At 43.2% G+C, this 19,694-nt stretch overlaps 1 protein-coding gene across 1 annotated transcript in view; it reads left to right on the forward strand.

Annotated features, from left to right (window-relative positions):
• The first annotated feature begins 342 nt into the window (after positions 1 to 342).
• The window catches only part of pggt1b (protein geranylgeranyltransferase type I, beta subunit), a 66,860-nt gene continuing 47,508 nt past the window's right edge, over positions 343 to 19,694 (forward strand). The window contains exons 1-5 of the mRNA XM_056292072.1: positions 343 to 470; positions 1,107 to 1,225; positions 6,718 to 6,782; positions 7,117 to 7,268; positions 7,796 to 7,928. Coding sequence (XP_056148047.1) covers positions 343 to 470; positions 1,107 to 1,225; positions 6,718 to 6,782; positions 7,117 to 7,268; positions 7,796 to 7,928 — 597 coding nt within the window. The remainder of the gene's footprint in view (positions 471 to 1,106; positions 1,226 to 6,717; positions 6,783 to 7,116; positions 7,269 to 7,795; positions 7,929 to 19,694) is intronic.

Genomic DNA, 19,694 nt, shown 5'->3' on the forward strand with positions numbered 1-19,694 from the left:
TTTTAAATCTGTCAGGAGGAGCGTCGTCGTCAGCTTGAGGTGAAGCTTACTATTGTGTGTGTGTGTGTGTGTGTGTGTGTGTGTGTGTGTGTGTGTGTGTGTGTGTGTGTGTGTGTGTGTGTGTGTGTGTGTGTGTGTGTGAATTGAATGTGAATGTGAATGTAAGCAATTAATTAATCGTAAAGCGCCTTGAGCGGCTGTTGTATTTACAATAAAGCTCTAAATACGATGCAATCCATTTCACAGTCTCGGCTGTAGGTGGCGGTAAAGAGCGTCATTGCTGAAAGCTTCTATAAAATGGAACAAAAGAAGAACGAAATGCTGCTGGGTGCAAATGAAAAGATGGCGGAAGAAGAAAGCCAGCTAGAAGAATTTGAACAAATAGACTTTTTAAGAGACCGGCATATACGTTTTTTTCAGAGGTCGCTTCAGGTATTACCCGAGAGATACTCCTCCCTGGAAACAACCAGGTAGGTTTGGTGAAATGAATGCGCTTAACTAATTTGTTGAAGAACTTGGTTGGCTAGCCAACAAGCTAGACGTGTCTAAGGTATTTTGAATGGGAGGCTAATAAATGTTAGCTTACTCGCTAACTAAATGTAAGGGACGACAGCTGTCAAAAAATACTGAATACGGCGTGACATCAGGGTGCATGATATCTTCTTAACCGATGTCAGAGCTGAACGATGCCAACCATTTGAATGATAACAAGCCACAGTCGCTTGTTGATTGCCTTTTTCTCCCAAGTTAACACACCTCTCCAAACTTACCAGACAGTTCGGGACTTAAGTAGTTAAGCTAGCGTTAACTAGTTTGCTTTCTTATGTTTGTGACTTACATTTATTTTCTAACTATTTAAGAGTCAAGATAACGCTATTTTGAATAACTCTTGGCTAACAAATTAATTGTTTTGAGTTGAGTATGTTAACCTTGCAGTCAGTGTTGGCATAGACTGTTTGCAAGGTATCTGCTGTGTGTTGCTTGTCTGTCGTGACTATGCATAGAACGTAATTGTTTGTTTGGCTGTGTGTGTTTTAACGGCAGAAGGTCAGGATTTTACTGTGATTCATTTGTTGCCACGTTTGGTCCTCTGCCTCAACTTTCAGGTTGACTATCGTGTTCTTTGCGTTGTCTGGTCTTGACGTGTTGGATGCCTTGGATGTCATTGATAAGAACAACATGATTGAATGGATCTACTCCCTGCAAGTCCTGCCTACAGAGGACCGTAAGTAACGTGTCGTATTAACACTATCAGTTTCTCGGCAAGTAAAAATGTGAATATGCAATTCTTAATTAACACAGAGGACACCCTGTTTACATTTGTTAATTTTGCCATGGAACTCCTCCTTAAATTGAGCTAGAGCCCAGCCTTGAATAGCATAAACCAATGTGAAAGCAGGAATTGCACATTCCAACTGTTGGGATGACATTCAAATTGAAAATGTAAACATAGCAGTTAAATGGCATCAGAATAAGAATCAACTTTATTGACCAAGTTTGCCTGTGCACACAAGGAATTGGACTCTGGTTCACAGCCACTTCTAGTACTTGCATACATCACTCACATGCACAAAAAAGAGAAAACAAGAAAAACAAAAAAAGAAAAAACAAGAAATGGAGCAACAAACAGGAAATTGGAGGCAAGCATATATGCACAACAGGTATGTCACTACTATAACGGAGTTTTGTTATGGTTGAATAATCAACATCCTATGCCCGTATATTATACCATATTGTTTATATTGTGGGAGTGCAGGAGTGAGGAGACGGAGAGGTCGAGTCAATTCCGTTTACTCGCCACACAAAACGACACCGATACAGCACAATCTCTCGTGGCAACCAGCTAACCGCTAGGCAGCTGCAAACATGTCTCCCCCCGGAGACCCTAAGCAGTGCCTACGTCAGCACTCTGCATGTCTGCCTTAAAGGAGCAGCAGCTCTTGGTGAATCTACCCTCATTTGTGTATCACCACACAGGCCCCCCCAGAATTCACCATCACGAAAAAATGCAACACAAAAGTACTCAGCCAAACACAAACAGCCAACAGGCGAACAGTCCTCAGTGAAATAGTCAACGTCTCGGGGGGCGGACCAGGCGGCCAAAACGGCTGCGTTGAATGGGTATGGGGGTGGGGGCAGGGGACAGAGCTGGAGCCCGGACAGGGGCCGAGGCTGGGCCGGGGGCACAAGAAGGGAGGAGTCCACGCCGCAAGGGCAGGGCCAGTTCGACCGGCCCACCCAGGTCCAAATGGGCAGGCTTGAGACGGTCCACCGAGACCCGCTCCGGCTTGCCCCCCATGTCCACCACAAAGTTCTTAGGCCCCGCTTCCAGGATGCGGAAGGGCCCGTCGTAGGGGGGCTGCGGGGGGGTACGGTGGCTGTCGTGGCCGATGAAGATGTACCTGGCCGACAGCAGATCCTTGGGGACGTAGGACTGAGGGAGGCAGTGGTGAGATGTAGGGATCGGAGCGAAAGCGTTGGCACTGTCCCGGGCCACAGCCCGATGAGAAGCTGCTGACCAGGGGGCCACAGCGTCTGGGAGAAACTCACCCGGGACACACAGCGGCTGGCCGTAAACCAGCTCGGCAGACGAGGACTGGAGGTCTTCCTTGGGGGCAGAGCGAAGGCCGAGCATGACCCACAGGAGGCGATCAACCCAGTTGCTGTCCGTGAGACTGGCACGAAGAGCGGCCTTCATAGACCGATGAAACCGCTCACAAAGTCCGTTGCCCTGCGGGTTGTACGCTGTGGTGCGGTGGAGCTTCACCCCCAGCCCCTCCGCGACAGCAGTCCAGAGCTCCGACGTGAACTGTGGGCCCAACAGGAACCTGAAGTGTCAGGAGGCGAGGAAGAGACCCAGGAGCTCCCGGTCGAAGGTGCTGTACTTCTGCTTGTTGTCCTTAAGCTGTTTGCTAAAGAAGGCAAGGGGCTGCCAGGTGCCGCCCACCCACTGCTTGCACACTGCCCCGACCGCATAGTCAGAGGCATCGGTCGTGAGGGCAATCGGGGCAGTGGGGGACGGGTGTGCCAGCAAAGCGGCATTGGCCAGCGCAGCCTTGGCATCGTCGAAAGCTTCGTCCATCCCCGGGGACGAGTCTACCTCGCCCTTGGCTTCCTTGCCCCGCAGGGCCTCGTACAAGGGCCGCATGCGGTGAGCTGCGTGGGGAATGAACCTGTTATAAAAGTTCACCATGCCCAAGAACTCCTGCAGGGACTTCACAGTGCGGGGGCGTGGAAAACTGGCGACGGCGTCCACTCTGGCAGGAAGCGGGATGGCTCCTTGCGGGGAGATGCGGTGGCCGAGGAAGTCGATGGATGACAGGCCAAACTGGCACTTGGCTGGGTTGACTATGAGTCCATGCGCACTGAGCCGCTCGAACAACTGCCGGAGTTGCTTCAGGTGCTCCTCCGCAGATGCGCTGGCCACGAGAATGTCATCCAAGTAAACAAACAAGAACGGCATATCCCGTAGCACAGAGTCCATCAGCCGCTGGAATGTCTGCGCCGCTCCATTGAGACCGAAGGGCATCCGCAGGAACTCAAAGAGTCCAAATGGCATGATAACCGCTGTCTTGGGCACGTCCCGAGGGTGGACTGGTACCTGGTGGTAGCCCCGCACCAAATCTACTTTGGAAAAGATGGTGGCCCCCGCCAGGTGGGTGGAGAAGTCCTGTATGTGCGGGACGGGGTATCGGTCAGGGCTTGTGGCATTGTTCAGGCGACGAAAATAGCCGCAGGGGTGCCCACCGCTGTCAGCCTTAGAAACCATGTGCAGGGGGGAGGCCCACCGGCTGTCCGAGTGGCACACAATGCCAAGGCGTTCCATGGTGGCAAACTCCTCCCGGTGCTCGCGAGCTTAGCATAGTCGAGGCTCTGAGCACGTGCGTAGACTGGGGGGCTGTCGGAGGAAATATGGTGCTTCACGCCGTGCTTGGCCACCGCTGACGAGAACGTAGGTGTGGTGAGGTTAGGGAACTCTGCGAGCAGTCGTTGATGCGTATCTCTGGTGGCGAGCATGTTTGACAGGCCGAGCATCCCTGCACCTCCCAGTGTGCACAGGTATGTAGCGGAAGAGACGGCATCGATCAAGCGACAGTTCATAACATCCACCAGCAGCCTGAAGGCGCACAGGAAGTCCACTCCCAGGAGGGGAACCGACACCGCGGCCATAACGAAGTCCCAGCTGAAACGCCGCCTGCCAAAACACACCTCCACATACCTGTTGCCGTAGGAACGTATGGGCGCGCTGTTTGCGGCATCCATCGGGGGGCCTTGACCACCAGCCATGGTGTCCGCGGCCGATGCAGGCAGGATGCTACGCTGAGCGCCCGAATCGACCAGCAGCCGCCGGCCAGATAAGGTGTCCTTAATAAACAACAGCCTGCTGTTCTTGCCGGCGCCTCATAGCTGTTATGGAGCGCTGGCCCTGGCGTTTCCCTGGACGCTGAAGCTGCATGGCAGGCGACACTGCTTGGCCCTGGCACCAAACCTGTTGTGGTAATAACACAGCCTGCTGTCACGTTGGCGGCGGGCAGCCACCGCAACCGCGGTGCCTGCTGTGTCCTCCAGAGGTGGGGGCGAGGTCTGGGTGGGGAGCATCGCATGAATGAACTGCTGCCGGAAAAATATGGGTGAAAATGAAGGAGGGGTCCACCGAGCCCAAAACGGCCAACATCTTCTCCAGCAGCTCAGAAGGTTTGCTATCGCCGAGTCCGTTGAGTGACAACAGGCGATCCGCCTTCTCCATCTCCGACAGCTCAAAGAGCTGCAAAAGGAATGCCTTGAGTGCGCTGTATTTTCCCACAGCCGGGGGGGGGCTTCAAGTAGTCCCATAGCTCGGGCCGTCATCTGGGCATCCAGCGCCACGACCACATGGAAATACCTCGTAACGTCCCACATTATTCCTCCCAGCTCGAATTGGACTTCAATGTGCTGAAACCATGGCCGGGGACTGTGCTGCCAAAACTCGGGCAACTTCACCGTTGCTGCTGAGATGCTAGCGCTAACATGAGCGCCTCACCAGCGCACCAGCCCGCTTCCCCCGTCAGCATCGCCTCCATGTCTCACAGAGAGCAGCTGTTCCTCCAACTAAGATCTCCAAAAAACTTTCCATGTTTGTGAAAACTAATCGGGTTTGAGTAACCGGACACACGGAGAATAAACAAAAACAAAGAATTACTAGAGTGTTGTACCAATGCTGCCAGCCGCGGTGCCATCTTGACGGCATCAAGCATAAATAGCATGTTAAATAGCCAACCACAGCTGACGCCAGCCATGCCCCAAACTGGCATTATCACGAGATGACGTTGTGTTTGTGGTTCTTTGTTGATACTATGGAGATGTATGGCTCATTAGAGGTAGAACTATCCAAGTTCCACAATCTTGCTTGAAGCACTCATCATAGCAGTCCCATTTAATGTGTGATGCTTCATGCCTTCTCCCTTCTGTGAGGTGAAGGACTACAGAAAAGCACAGATCAGAGTTCTTCCATTGTTGCTTTTTCTGCATTCGAGTCATTAGTTTGAACAAGACTGCGACTTTTACATTTTATTAAAGAAATATTGTATCATTTAACTACTGTTTTTTTGGGTTTTGGATGGGTCTCAGCATCCCCTGTATTTCTGTGTGTGAGGAACCTTAATATTAAATGACTTTTTGTTTTTTCATGCGGAAGACTCTAATAAGGCACTGTCTGCCAGCTGTACCAGTCGGTTAATTATTCAAGATATCAACAGAAAAGTATGTGGTCTGAATAGTGCTTGATTGGACTCAAGTGCTGCTTCCATATGTTGGGTGTCTGGCTTTTTTCTTATCATTAGAGGTGGGATTACAGCTGGTAGGCACTACATCTATTTGTGTCATTAATTGAGTGAAGTCGTGTTATCTGTGAAGCTGTTAAGACTTGAAATTGTTGATGACTGCTGTGTTGCCCCAAAAGAACAAGTGACAAATTAAAATAATCTTTGAAGTCATATGAATAATGCTGAAATCCCTGTTTAGTTAGATACAAATTTTGTACCGTTCTACTGTGTAGCACTTTCCTACTCCGTAGGTATACTGAATTTGACTGTTCTTTCTTAAGCATGTTGTTTACATTAGTGTGTTGAAAATGGTACGATCTTCTATTGTGCCCTTTTAAATGGCACAGTATCTGGGAAAACATGGAGGGGAAAAATTATCCATTAACTTCACGTGTTTAACAAGAAACACATGAAGACAGGCCTATCGCAGGCAGCATTGATGACGTTACATATGACGTCATCGTCAACATTTGGGCGTCATCGTGACTTGAATTTACTATGTTACAATTGTTCTTATTGTTTTTGTGTTTATGCTTTCAATATAATATTACACGCCTTGGAAAGTATATATTTATGTATGCACTGAGCATATTTTGGACATGGGGTCATACTTCCTCTATCGTTTTAACTGTCCCCACTAGATGGCAGGATTAGACTTGTTCTTGGCAAGGCCTCGTGGTTACACGCTGACCAAGTCAATGTGGCACAAAGCTGCAGGTCAGCAGACACAAAGGGACCTTGGCTGTAATGTGGTTAGATGATGTAGTCAGCAAGCAATAAGATGGTAAAGAAAAGTTAATTAGGTTGTACCATTTCTGTTTTCCTCTGTTAATATTCAGAATCTTACAATATATTAACATTAATAGTGTTTTGCAAACTGTCCTCTATCTGCTACAACCTCTTCAACCTTTTCCAGAATCAAATCTAAGTCGTTGTGGCTTTCGGGGATCATCGCACATTGGACTTCCTTACATGTCTAAGGTATTCCACTTCATACTCCTAACTCATCCTTTTGTGATCACCATTCACTTCCCTTTTTTTGTAGTGGCCCACAAAATTCATCCTTGGTCACCACACTATGTTGATCTGCTCCACCTTGTCAGTTACATTCTGTTGAATTGCGTTCGCATGCTGAAGTGTCCCACTGTGAAGGAGTAGGAAGGAATCGCATAATTATATTCTGTCCATGTGAACCTTCTCTGAGGCATCAATTTTATTTTTAAAAGTTATTTTGGCCAGACACCACCTCCACTTCCTGCCTTTTGCCTTGTTATGTATGAGGTTTGATTTTGGATACGCTCCTTTCATTCTCCAGGGCCCAGGGATACCACATCCGTATGACAGTGGTCACATAGCAATGACATATACTGGGCTAGCCTCTTTACTAATACTGGGCGATGACCTGAGCCGGGTCCACAAACGGGCCTTGCTGGCAGGTCTCAAGGCACTACAGTTGGAGGATGGCAGGTTGGTCCACTGCTTTAGACACACTCGCACACTTGGACGCACAGTTGGATGTATATTCTGCTACAAAATGCTGTCACTTTCACTCACTGATATCTAAACTTATGCAAACTTCAATAGTGAAAACAAAGTGATCCATTCTAAGTAATAGTTAATAATGACGCTTAACTGAAAATAATTAAAGCAGACGAACAGGAGACCAGTGCCCATATCTTATTTATTTGGATCAGGCAGCATGTTATCGACATAAAAACTTTTAACAACTGATCCTTTTAGATGGACATTCAAACTTATATTATTGTCATATACTAGCATTCACTTGTACAAACAAACCCACTGACTTACAATTTGTACACTATATCTGACTGAAAATTTAAAAAAAAATAGACAAAAGGGTTGCAACTCAGTAGTGTGACTTTCACTGTTACAGTGGGTAAAAACAGATTGTTGTTTGTTGCTGTGAACTTTACTTTTCCTGATTGCAGATCTTTAGCTCACATCTCTCTGTGTCTCTGTCTGTCTATTCTCAGTTTCTATGCAGTTCCTGAGGGCAGTGAAAATGACATGCGGTTTATCTATTGTGCTGCCTGTATCTGCTACATGCTGGATGACTGGTCGGGCATGGACATCAGGAAGGCCATAGAGTACATCAGGAAAAGTATGGTGAGCAGGCTCAAATATTAGATGTACATGATTGGGCACTGATGTGAGGAAAAGCAAAGGTTTTGCATTCTCACCTGGGGTTGCTGTGGGACATAGTGTCTCCTACATGTTATCATAGGAGCAGCTCCAGAAGTGCTGCTTACTGAAATCCCTGTTTAGAAGTTTGGTTTCCCCATTTCTGCCTGTGGGGTAAATTTGTCTGGGTTAAAGGAATAAAATAGGCAACTCTTATTTAAAGGAGCCATACAGTATATAGGAAATATAACCAAATATAAGTTTCCGTTAACGTTCCTTGGCCACTTGATGTTGCAGTAGTAATTAAGAGAAAAAAAATGGAGGTAATTTTAGTTTTGGTTTTAAATCATCCTTGTTTTGCTCCAAAGGGTTTTCTTGTTGGTTGTACCGCTAAAAATATTCTTTGGATACTCTGTTGGACAAATAAATTCTAAACATGGCTTTCTTTGTGCTTCCTAGATGAAAATTTGGCCAAAGTATTCTTATTTAATTGTAACTCTTGTTTTTTAGCAGTACCCCTGTAATATGAAAGACTGAGCACCCTGCATCAGGGAGCTTGCACCTTTTCCAAAATAATTTCATAGTTTTAGTTTCACAAAGTTTTAGCATTACATCATTGTCTTAATTCTGTTGCCCAGTCATTCTCGCCAAACCAAGAACATAAAAGGCCATTTCACGTTTATGATGTCAACCTTTGATGCGATTTAAACTTTAGACTGTAAGTGTAACTGAAATATAACTTAACCCTTGCTTAAGTCACATTGTTCATCTCTCTAAGGTGCATGAGCTGTATTAAACAGATCAGTATGAAGGGCATTGGGTCTCATTCATCAATCACTTGTACATACAAATTTGTTCTTAACACACACATGGAGTTTTTTTAGCTCTCAAAATTGTCTGACAGCCAGATGGTTATTTGTAATTCCTTTCCCCTAACATCTGTTGTCTACCTCGTGCAATGAGCAATCACCCAGGCTTGTAAAGACATCTGTGTTAGCCAATTGGTGTCTAAATTCAGGGGATACCCAGGTTCTAAACTGGTCTCTGACACAAACTTCAGGGCGTAAAAAAATTTATGGGTGTGTAAGAACAAATTTCAGTCAGTTGTCAGTTATGAATGAGGCTCACTGTCGTCACATGTAATGTATGTTGATTTTAGAAGTGATTAGGAGCTCCTAGCACACTCCTTCACAATCCAAACTCTCAGAGAGGAGATGATTGTCTTTTTGTTAAGATTACATTTTACTCGAAGTTTGACATTTAACACAATCCTGGGATAAAACCTGATTTAAAAAAAATAAATTATTCCATCATTTCTTTGCTTTTGATTGACACACACACATACATACATACAAGGGGTAGACAAGGCTTTTATCTTATAGTGTGTATTAGGATTTGAGCATGCCCTTGTCCACATGCCACACTGTGGTTTGTGGTATAACGTTTATAAGAGTTTATTACCCACACCCACCTTGTGCTAAATTACTGTGACCTGATTGGAGCAAGTACATACCAAGCCAAAGACTACATGTTGTTTAGCTAATCCCAACTGATTGTCACTGTCAGTTATTTTAGCTTGACTATTTTGGCTTGAATTATTGTGATACAGAAACATTGCAAAATACCTGTAGACTTAGTTTAAAAGATATTTGTTTTCATTGGGTTTTAATAGCAAAATTAATTCTAATAAGATGCATTTCAAGCAAGAGACCTACTTTACTAGGATGATGAAAATGCCTCGCACTTGTCACAAAGAAAATGGATCATAGCAAACTCTCTTCACATTAAGGATCTCAAAGCCAGGATCTAGAGAATGCTAATTTGTTATAATCTGCTTACACCATATGGACCATATGAGTGCCATACCTGGGACCATTTAAACCTTAAAGTGGCAAATTTAGATGGCAGTTATGCTATGCAATGGAGGAGGTAAATATTTTCCCTACTTATCAATGGCACTCAGTGAAAATATATAAACATTCAACTTTGGGGAAGGTGTATTTCCCTTCTTTTGAAAGGACATGCTAATGATCCCGGTACATATCCAGCAATTGAACTAAGCTAGGCAAAGCGTAATGTTCAACCTACCTTCAATCTACATGCACAAACATAAAAAAGGGTATCTATGAGTTTCTAATTATGCAAGTAGGGCACAAAGTAAAAGACCCAGAAGCTGAATGCAAATCTCTTCAGTGGAAAAAAAAAAACCTTTCCCTTTCAGGTAAACACAAGGACTCACTGATTAGAATGCGTTAACGTTTTTTTTTTTTTAGAACAAAAGGGCCCATGGACAGACAATGTACTAGCCTTGGTGTAGTTATTTTTCCCATTACCAGGACTAAGCTGTTCTTGTAAAATGATGGGTCTAAGACTGAAGTATTGTAATTTTTTTTCTCTAGAATTATTGCACTTTGCACACCATGACCATGTTTTTTAATTGGTCAAAACTGCCTAAACTTGTAGCTCCACCTGCAACCCTGCCCCCTCCATGTTATGCAATTAATGACTGCCCAAAGATACTGAAACTGAAGCTGGTGACCGAGCAACCCTTTACTCTGTCATGAAATGACACATTCTTTCTCCAATCTGTCACTCTCAGCATCTCACTCAGTCAGTTCCATACATTCTGTAATCAGCAATTGTGATGTCTTCATGACTGGCAGCCTCTTGTTTTGATAGCATCTCATTGTAGTATTGGATATCAGGCTGTAAACCTCTGCAGACTTTTATGCCGTCATTGTTTATAATGGAAATCCCATATTCTCAGCTGATTTTGAACACCAATTGTTTTTGCACATTGAACTGAGATGTCAACTGCTTTGCTTGACAGCCTAGCAGCGTTCGAAATTAAGGAAGTACCGTTGTCCCAGGGACAATAAAAGTAGCACCTGGGACACAGATATGGTGTCTGGCACAATAGAGAAACTTATCATTACGAATGAAAATATAACGTTAATGCGTCTTAGAATATATATCGTTTTAATTGTTAGGTGTTCAAATTAAAAAAACGTGAGGTGGCACCGGCACAAGCTCTATGGTATGTCACACAAGCACTTACCAAGAGAGACCCAGGTGAAGGCGCAAAAACCCACAGTCATCAAAATGCTCAGGTGGCTAAACGACACTGGTGACAAAGCAAGGAAATCCCCTGAAGAAAGCTCTGGCAGACTGTGTTTCCAGCACAGACACGGAGAGTCTGACAGCAGCTGCTCATGGCCCGACTCATTTCAAAACAAAACTAGGTTAAAACCTAGTATATGGCCGATTGCATTTATTAAGCGGTTGTTTTTGCGTGACTACATTTTTAAAAGTGGCTTTTTTTTTCTTACGATATTGGAAAAATAAATGCACCGTACAGGGAAATATGTGTATACAGCAGACCAACAGTCAAAGAATCCAATCCAACAATTCCAGCTCGGTACATAAACATAAAAAAGAAAGAAATATAATAACTCAAATAACTAACAGTTATTCTAATACAATCAGGGGTTTCCCTTCATAATGTAATTTATCGAGTATAACTTTTTGGTTTTTCATGCTGATAGAATTTAAGTCCGTCAATTTAATAAAAAAAGGTGGATATTTGGGATGGAATTATCAAATTTATGTTTGTGGAGATGAAACTTTCCCCAGTAGTAATACAAACTTAGTGACATATTCAGTGTTCCTACAGCCATCATTGTGATAATAGATTATCACATCTTTCAGAGAAAAGCTGTAGTTCATGTTCACATAACTAATAAATGGGATTCTATGTCTTCCTAAAAGGATGATGCTTTAGAGCAATTATAAAAAAAAAACACAAGTAACAGTTTCATTTTGTTGTTTACAGAAAAAAAAACACGTATTGTCCACAATCATACATTATGAAATAGTCGAATTTACAGGGTAGATTCCATGTAAAATCTTGAAATTTAACTTCTCTAGTTTTGTTTGTCACACAAAATCTGAGGGGAAGTAACCATGCTTTCTTCCAATTACAAACCCCAATTCCAATGAAGTTGGGACGTTATGTAAAACGTAAATAAAAACGGAATACAATGATTTGCAAATCCTTTTCAACTTACGAAGACAAAGCTAGGCTAGTGGTGTAGTGAATCAAACCTACGAAGACAAGATATTTAATGTTCAAACCGATAAACTTTGTTTTATTTATTCATTTAAATTTATTTCTGATTTTTCCCTTTTTTTCTCCCAATTTAGTGGCCAATCGATCCCTATTTTAATTCAAACACCCTCCCTCGTACTGCATGCGTTCGCCAACTGCACCTCTCCGGCCGGCAGTCTCGAAGGAGACCGCCTCCCCACTTTTGTGACAAGGCGACTCCAGGCCGAACCACTGTTTTTTTCCGACACACCAGAGACGCATTCACGTGACGAACACAAGCCGACTCCGCCCCCCTCCCGAAGACAGCGTTTGCCAATGATTGCTGCTTCATCGAGTCCGGCCATAGTCGGATCTGACGAGACCGGGGCGCGAACCCCAGTCCCCAGTGGGCAACTGCATCGACACAAAGCCGATGCTTAGACCGCTACACCACCGCGGACCCAAAACTTAGTTTTACTTTTGGCAAATATTCACTCATTTGGAATTTGATGCCTGCAACACGTTCCAAAAGAGCTGGGACAGGGGCATGTTCACCACTGTATTACATCACCTTTCCTTTTAACAACAGTCAATAAGCGTTTGGGAACTGAGGACACTAATTGTTGAAGCGTTGTAGGTGGAATTCTTTCCCATTCTTGCTTGATGTACGACTTCAGTTGCTCAACAGTCCGGGGTCTCCGTTGTCGTATTGTGCGCTTCATGATGAGCCACACATTTTCAATGGGAGACAGGTCTGGACTGCAGGCAGGCCAGTCAAGTACCCGCACTCGTACTACAAAGCCACACTGTTGTAACACGTGCAGAATGTGGCTTGGCATTGTCTTGCTGAAGTAAGCAGGGATGTCCCTGAAAAAGACGTCGCTTGGATGGCAGCATATGTTGCTCCAAAACCTGTATGTACCTTTCAGCATTAATGGTGCCTTCACAGATGTGCAAGTTACCCATACCATGGGCACTAACACACCCCCATACCATCACAGATGCTGGCTTTTGAACTTTGCGCTGATAACAATCTGGATGGTCCTTTTTCTCTTTAGCCCGGGGGACATAACGTCCATGATTTCCAGAAACATTTTGAAATGTGGACTCATCAGACCACAGTACACTTTTCCGTCAGTCCATCTCAGATGAGTTCGGGCCCAGAGAAGCTGGCGGCGTTTTTGGGTGCTGTTGATATATGGCTTACGCTTTGCATGGTAGAGTTTTAACTTGCACTTGTAGATGTAGCGACGAACTGTGTTAACTGACAATGGTTTTCCCAAGTGTTCCTGAGCCCACGTGGTAATATCCTTTACAGAATGATGTCGGTTTTTCATGCAGTGCCGCCTGAGGGATTGAAGGTCACGGGCATTCAATGTTGATTTTCGGCCTTGCCGCTTACGTGCAGAGATTTCTCTGGATTCTCTGAATCTTTTGTTGATATTATGGACTGTAGATGATGAAATCCCTAAATTTCTTGCAATTGTACGTTGAGAAACTTTGCTCACGCAGTTGTTCACAAAATGGTGAATCTCGCCCCATTCTTGCTTGTGAATGACTGAGCCTTTCGGAGATGCTCCTTTTATTCCCAATCATGACACTCACCTGTTTCCAATTAACCTGTTCACCTGTGGAATGTTCCAAACAGGTGTTTTTTGAGCATTTGTCAACTTTCCCAGTCTTTTGTTGCCCCTGTCCCAGCTTCTTTGGAATGTGTTGCAGGCGTCAAATTCAAAATGAGTGAATATTTGCAAAAAACAATAAAGTTTATCAGTTTGAACATTAAATATCTTGTCTTTGTAGTGTATTCAATTGAATATAGGTCGAAAAGGATTGGCAAATCATTGTATTCTGTTTTTATTCACATTTTACACAACGTCCCAACTCTATTGGAATTGGGGTTTGTAATATTCTCTTATGATGGACCTCCAATAAAATTTGCCTCTGGGAATTATTTTTTCTGTTGTGGAAGATTTCATATATGTGTTTGTTGTTGCATTTTTTTATTTATTGTTTTTATCTGTTAATTCAAGGCCACCTTAAGTGATTTTGAGAATAATATTACTCTTCTGCCAGTGTGTTAAGTGTTTTTTCATTGATTGCAACACACCAACTGGTATAGCTTTAATTATAGAATGTAATTCTTTATGCTTGAAAGGAGAATCATTAGTGCTCACAAGCTATTAATAGGAAAGTAAATTACCGGAGTCATCAAACATATTAGGCAAATTAATACCTCTTTGATGCCATATAAGGAGAAGTGATTTGCCTCTGATTACGTCAACATTATTCCAAAGGTACGCTTTGTATTTTATAATATCTTTTGCCGGTATGTTTTCAAACATTGTTACATCACAGTTAAATAATGGGAGCAGTTAAAATTTAGATACGTTCAACCATGGACCTGCTGCTTCAGAAAATCTTTTTATATAATTAACTGTACGTATCACTTGACTCTCGTCTCTTAAAAAAATTGTGGTGCCGTCTGCCAGTTGAGAGATCTTAATTTCGCTATGGAAGATGGTAATAACCTTTGAAAGCCAGGATGACTGTCAGAACCGCCAGTCGCATGGGCTAGCAATTAGCTTAGCTTGCCCCGCTTCCGCCTGCTGTCAGACGGCCTTCGGTGTTTCCTCTTCGGGTGCAGCTCCGGTCAGGGCTGTGGTCTTTGGGCCCACAGGACGCAGCAGACCAAGCTCCCTCAGCTGATCCAACGCTAGCTCTCCCAGCCAGACACCTTCGACACAACTCCTTGCACTCCACATGACAACACTAAAAACACAGTCAAGGCTAAGCGAGACATCCCTCAGTGTTCTCTGAACTGCTGGTCTGCATGGGCTAGCAGTTAGCTTAGCCTGCCCCGCTTCCGCGTCCTATCGGACCGCCCTCGATGTTATCTCTTCGAGTACAGCTCCAGGTAGGGCCATGGTCCCTGGGACCACAGGACAGAGCAGACCAAGCTCTCCCAGCCAATCCAGCACCAGCTTTCCCAGCCATCAAACGAAGACATGTAGATGTGGACAGAGACACTGCATGGATGGTACTGGGTGAGGCCGCCACAAACGTGAATTCGTGCCGCCATCTTCCCACACCGGTAATGGGTGAGGCCGCTGCAAACGTGAATTTGCGCCGCCATCTTCCCACACTAGTCTATGAAAGTATGTGAAAAGGATAAAACTACCACTGTCCATTTAGTCTGCATAATCCAAAAGATCCAAGACAAGTCTGATGTTAAACTTATGTAATGGTTCTTCGTGAACCCAGTTTGTGTTTCACTGATAATTTGATCCAACCCTTTCTTCATTCTTGAAGCATAGACGGAAGACAGCAATTTATATTCAATTGTTAAAAGTGATGTAGGATAGGGTGCCCATTTTCAACAAGTAGGGTATCTTTTTTGGTTTTGGCAATAATTTTATGACACTTCATTGTGACAGACATCTCTCCATTATCAGTACAGTACTTTGAACATGAAAAATAAAGGTTCACGTAAAACATCATTGAAGTGTAGATAAAATTCTCTGGATAAAGTATATACTCCCAATACTTTACCTTTTTTTCATAGATAGATAGAATGCTCGTTACAACCATAAGAGGATTGAGACTTGACTTGGACGTGTGACCAGACTTGGACTTGCCCCTCAAAGAATTAAGACTTGACTTGGACTCTAGCTCTGAGACTTGACTTGGATGTGCAGAAAATGACTTGTGAGCATCTCTGGCGTACTTCTCTGAACTAATATCAAGAAATAACCACAATCCTAAAGTTCTCTTTAGGGTAATTGATTCTGTTATTAATGGTCCTTCCACTTCTCTTTTTGATCCCGATGTTGAGTTGTCGGAAAAATGTCTCTCATTTTGTAAATAAGGTGGAGAATATCAGGTCCCATATTCAGCCAGACTTTTGCATACATTCCATTACCCATGTTAATTCCGTCTCTCCTACCCAGTTTCAACCACTTGCAATTGCAGTGTTAGAGTACAGTCTCCAATATGAACTCCTCGTCTTGCATCTTAAACGTCATTACCACTGAGCTGCTCAAGGAGGTATTTTCAACTGTCAGCCCTATTATTCTGCAAATTCGTTGTCATTTAAATTTATTTATTTTCTTATCAAACACCCTGAAACATTAACGGTACAAAACATACTTTTCACATGGTAGTCTACAGGTACAGTACATAAACGGAAAACAAAAATGGAAAATGAAAGCAAATAGAACAGCACAGCATGATAGATCCCCCTCCCCACAACACGCCACCTGACATACATTAAGGCTTCTATTACATATTACCATCTAATGATCACCGCCATTAATAAAACTGAGGAAGCTACCCCACATTTCAGTGAATTTAGACACAGAATCCTTCAGTTTGGCTAACATTAGTTCATATGAGGCTGTAATCATCATAATCCAGTCCTTATATAACACGCTGTGCTTGTTATATAGTTCCATATATGGTTATTTCCACTTCCTTAGTATAATTCTGGCTGCATTAAGAAAGCAAGGGATAACCCCAAACTGTGCCTTTGTAAGTCCAGCTGGTAGTACAGATATGTCTCCAAGAAAACAAAAACGTGACGAGCTTGGCAAGGGCTGATCCAACCACTCCTTAATTGCCCCAACCACACTGGTCCAGAATGGGGAAACCAGAGGACAGTTCTACATGAGGTAGAAAAGTACCCATAGAACTGTTACATTTTCAGCACTCATTGCTTTAAATTAGACCAAGCTTTTTAAGTCTGACTGGAGTCCAATAATATCTATTAATTATTTATAATGTATAAATGTGCTCTTGCTATTCCTTACTGGCCAACCCATGTTATGGATTGTATTCAGACCGCTTGTTCATGCTCAATGTCCAGGTCCCTTTGCCATATTATCATGAGAATCTCACTTTTACCATACAAAGCATTTGCTGCCATTTTTTAAAATACAGAAGGTGATTGTACAATATTTGGAAACTTTAAGAACCTTTGCAGTACATTTTCATCCTGTCCTGTATTTTAACCCGTAGACTGTACACAACTCCGTAATTGGAGGTATTTCCAAAAGTCCCCTTTATCAGTTAAATTATATCGATCCTTTAGCCCCTGACAGGAGTAGAACATTCCTTCCCCAAATACATCAGCAACTGTGGCTAAACCTTTAATGTGCCATGCTTTCCAGCATACTGTTTTCTTCCCTATCTTACTCGCAGGATTCTCCCATAAGGATGAGTAACCTTGTTTATATTGGAACAGGCCAAACATTTCGTGGACTTTGTTCCAAACCTCCCGTGAATGCTGATTATGAATTAATATCCCCTTCAGGAGGAGACTTTGATGGTTTTTGAGACAGAGCATCTATAAATCTAAAAGGGGAGGTAAACAACTTCTCTATCGCCATCCAACCCAGATGTGAACCACTTTCTGGCCAGTGTTTACATAGCTTAACCATTTCAAAGGCAATCCTGTAAAGTTCTATATTTGGCAATGGCAGTCCTCCTCTCATTCTAGTAGTAAACAACCTAGTCTGACTAATTCGGGGTTTCTTCCCATTCCACAGGTAATCCCTAACTACCTTGTTGTACTACTTAAGCACTGACAGGAAAATGTAAAGGAAGCATCATGGAAATATAGTTGCTCTTTGAAAATACCATCATTTTAACTGTATTTTCCCCCACAGAGATAAATTTAACATTTTCCACTTGGCAAAGCTAGTCTTAATATTTTGGAGCACTGAATTTATATTAATTTGAACAGTCTCCTGAACATTTGTAGTTAATATTATGCCCAAATATTTCATCCCTGATGATAGCCATTTAAATGGAAATTCTTCAATGTCAGCAGGGGAGCAACCCAAGGAGACTGGCATTACCTCTGATTTTTGCTAGTTGATTTTTGTAGCCCGAAATCTCAGGAAAAAACTCTCAACAATGTCCATGACACCCAGAATAGAGGAAGCTGGGTTTGATAGTAGTGAAGCTGGGATTGATAGTAGTAACAAAATGTCTGCATACAAAAACAGTTTATGCTCCCTCCCTCCCGCTAGCACTCCCTTAATTCTCAAATCATCTCTGATTGACACTGCTAGTGGTTCCACAGACAGCGTAAAGAGCAATGGGGAAAGAGGATCCCCCTGTCTGTTCCCGCATCCCAGATTAAAGAAGGGGGATCTAATGCCATTCATAAGAACTGCTGCCTGCCGTGCTGAATATATTACCTTAACCCATTTAATAAATCCTGCCCCAAAGTCGAAAGCCTGCAAAGTATACGTCAGATATCCCCATTCCATCATATCAAATGCTTTCATGGCGTCAAGCGAGAAAGCAGCAAATCGAACATCTTCTTTACGATTTGACCACATAAAATGGAGTAGGCATCTAAGGTCGTCAGCTGATGATCTACCTGTAATAAAACCGACCTGGTTATCATTAATAACTTGTGGTAGAACCTTCTCAACTCTCATTGCTAATATCTTGGTCAAAATCTTGCAATCTACCTTCTCCAGACTAATTTTGGCTGAAAGCTACTTGGCTCATAGGGGTTCTTGTCTTTTTTCAGCAGTACAGTGATTACTGCATCATTAAATGTTGGCGGCAGCTGTCCCTCTGCCAGCGTTTCTGTATAAACTTCGGTCAAAATAGGTGCTACTATGTCAGTGTTCTTCCTATCATACTCGGCTGGAAAGCCATCTAAGCCTGGTGATTTACCGGACATTGATAATATTGCCTCCCTAACTTCAGACTCGTCTACAGGCGCATCCAACATCTCCACTTGGGCTGGGGACACCATAGGAAGAAGGTTTTGAAAAAACAAAAACTGATCTTCATCTACAGATACCTCTGACATATAGTTTTCATAAAAGCTTTTGAAGACCTTATAGATTTCCACATTATCTGTTAAAACTTCTCCCTTATTAATCGCTGGAATTAAAAAGCTGGCATCTTTTTGTTTCAGTTGTCTTGCAAACAGCTTGCCATATTTCTCTCCACTTTTGTAGAACCTTGTTTTTAATCATATATCTCATTTAGCTGATATTTGAAGTCACAGATTTTTTTTAACCGGCTGTCACTGTAAAGTTGTGACGGCTCATTTTCAATGTTTTCAATCTGTATTCTGCAAATTCTTAATAATACCGTGGCTCTTTTCCAGACAATTTTTAGCATGACATTGTTCACCTATTGCTGAAGAAACCTAATTTAGATCTCCTGTTCCTAAGTAACTACAGACCAATCTCCAGATTGTCTTTTCTATCTAAGGTTCTGCTCTATTGATTTCTTTTACGAACACTAACAGTATTTTTAACAGTTTCCAGTCTGGTTTTAGAGCACTTCATAGTACTGAGAGAGCGCTAGTTAAGGTCGCTAATGACCTACTGCTGACTGCTAACAGAGGTGACTGTTCGATTTTAGTTCTTTTAGACTTAAGGGCGGCCTTTGACACAGTCGATCACAACATCCTCTTATATCGCTTAGAGACTTGGGTTGGCATCAAGGGCTCGGCTTATTAGCTTAGCTTATTACTTAGCTTATTACACTCTTAGCTCACCAACAAAACTTTTTCTATTGTTCTGGGTAACTCTACCTCCTTGAGGGCTCAGTTGAGTTGTGGTGTCCCTCAAGGCTCATTTCTTGGCCCCCTTCTCTTTTCTATATACATGCTGCCCCTTGGCCAAGTCATT

The sequence above is a fragment of the Lampris incognitus genome, chromosome 1 (assembly GCF_029633865.1).
Source record: "Lampris incognitus isolate fLamInc1 chromosome 1, fLamInc1.hap2, whole genome shotgun sequence".
Classification (NCBI taxonomy): Eukaryota; Metazoa; Chordata; class Actinopteri; order Lampriformes; family Lampridae; genus Lampris; species Lampris incognitus.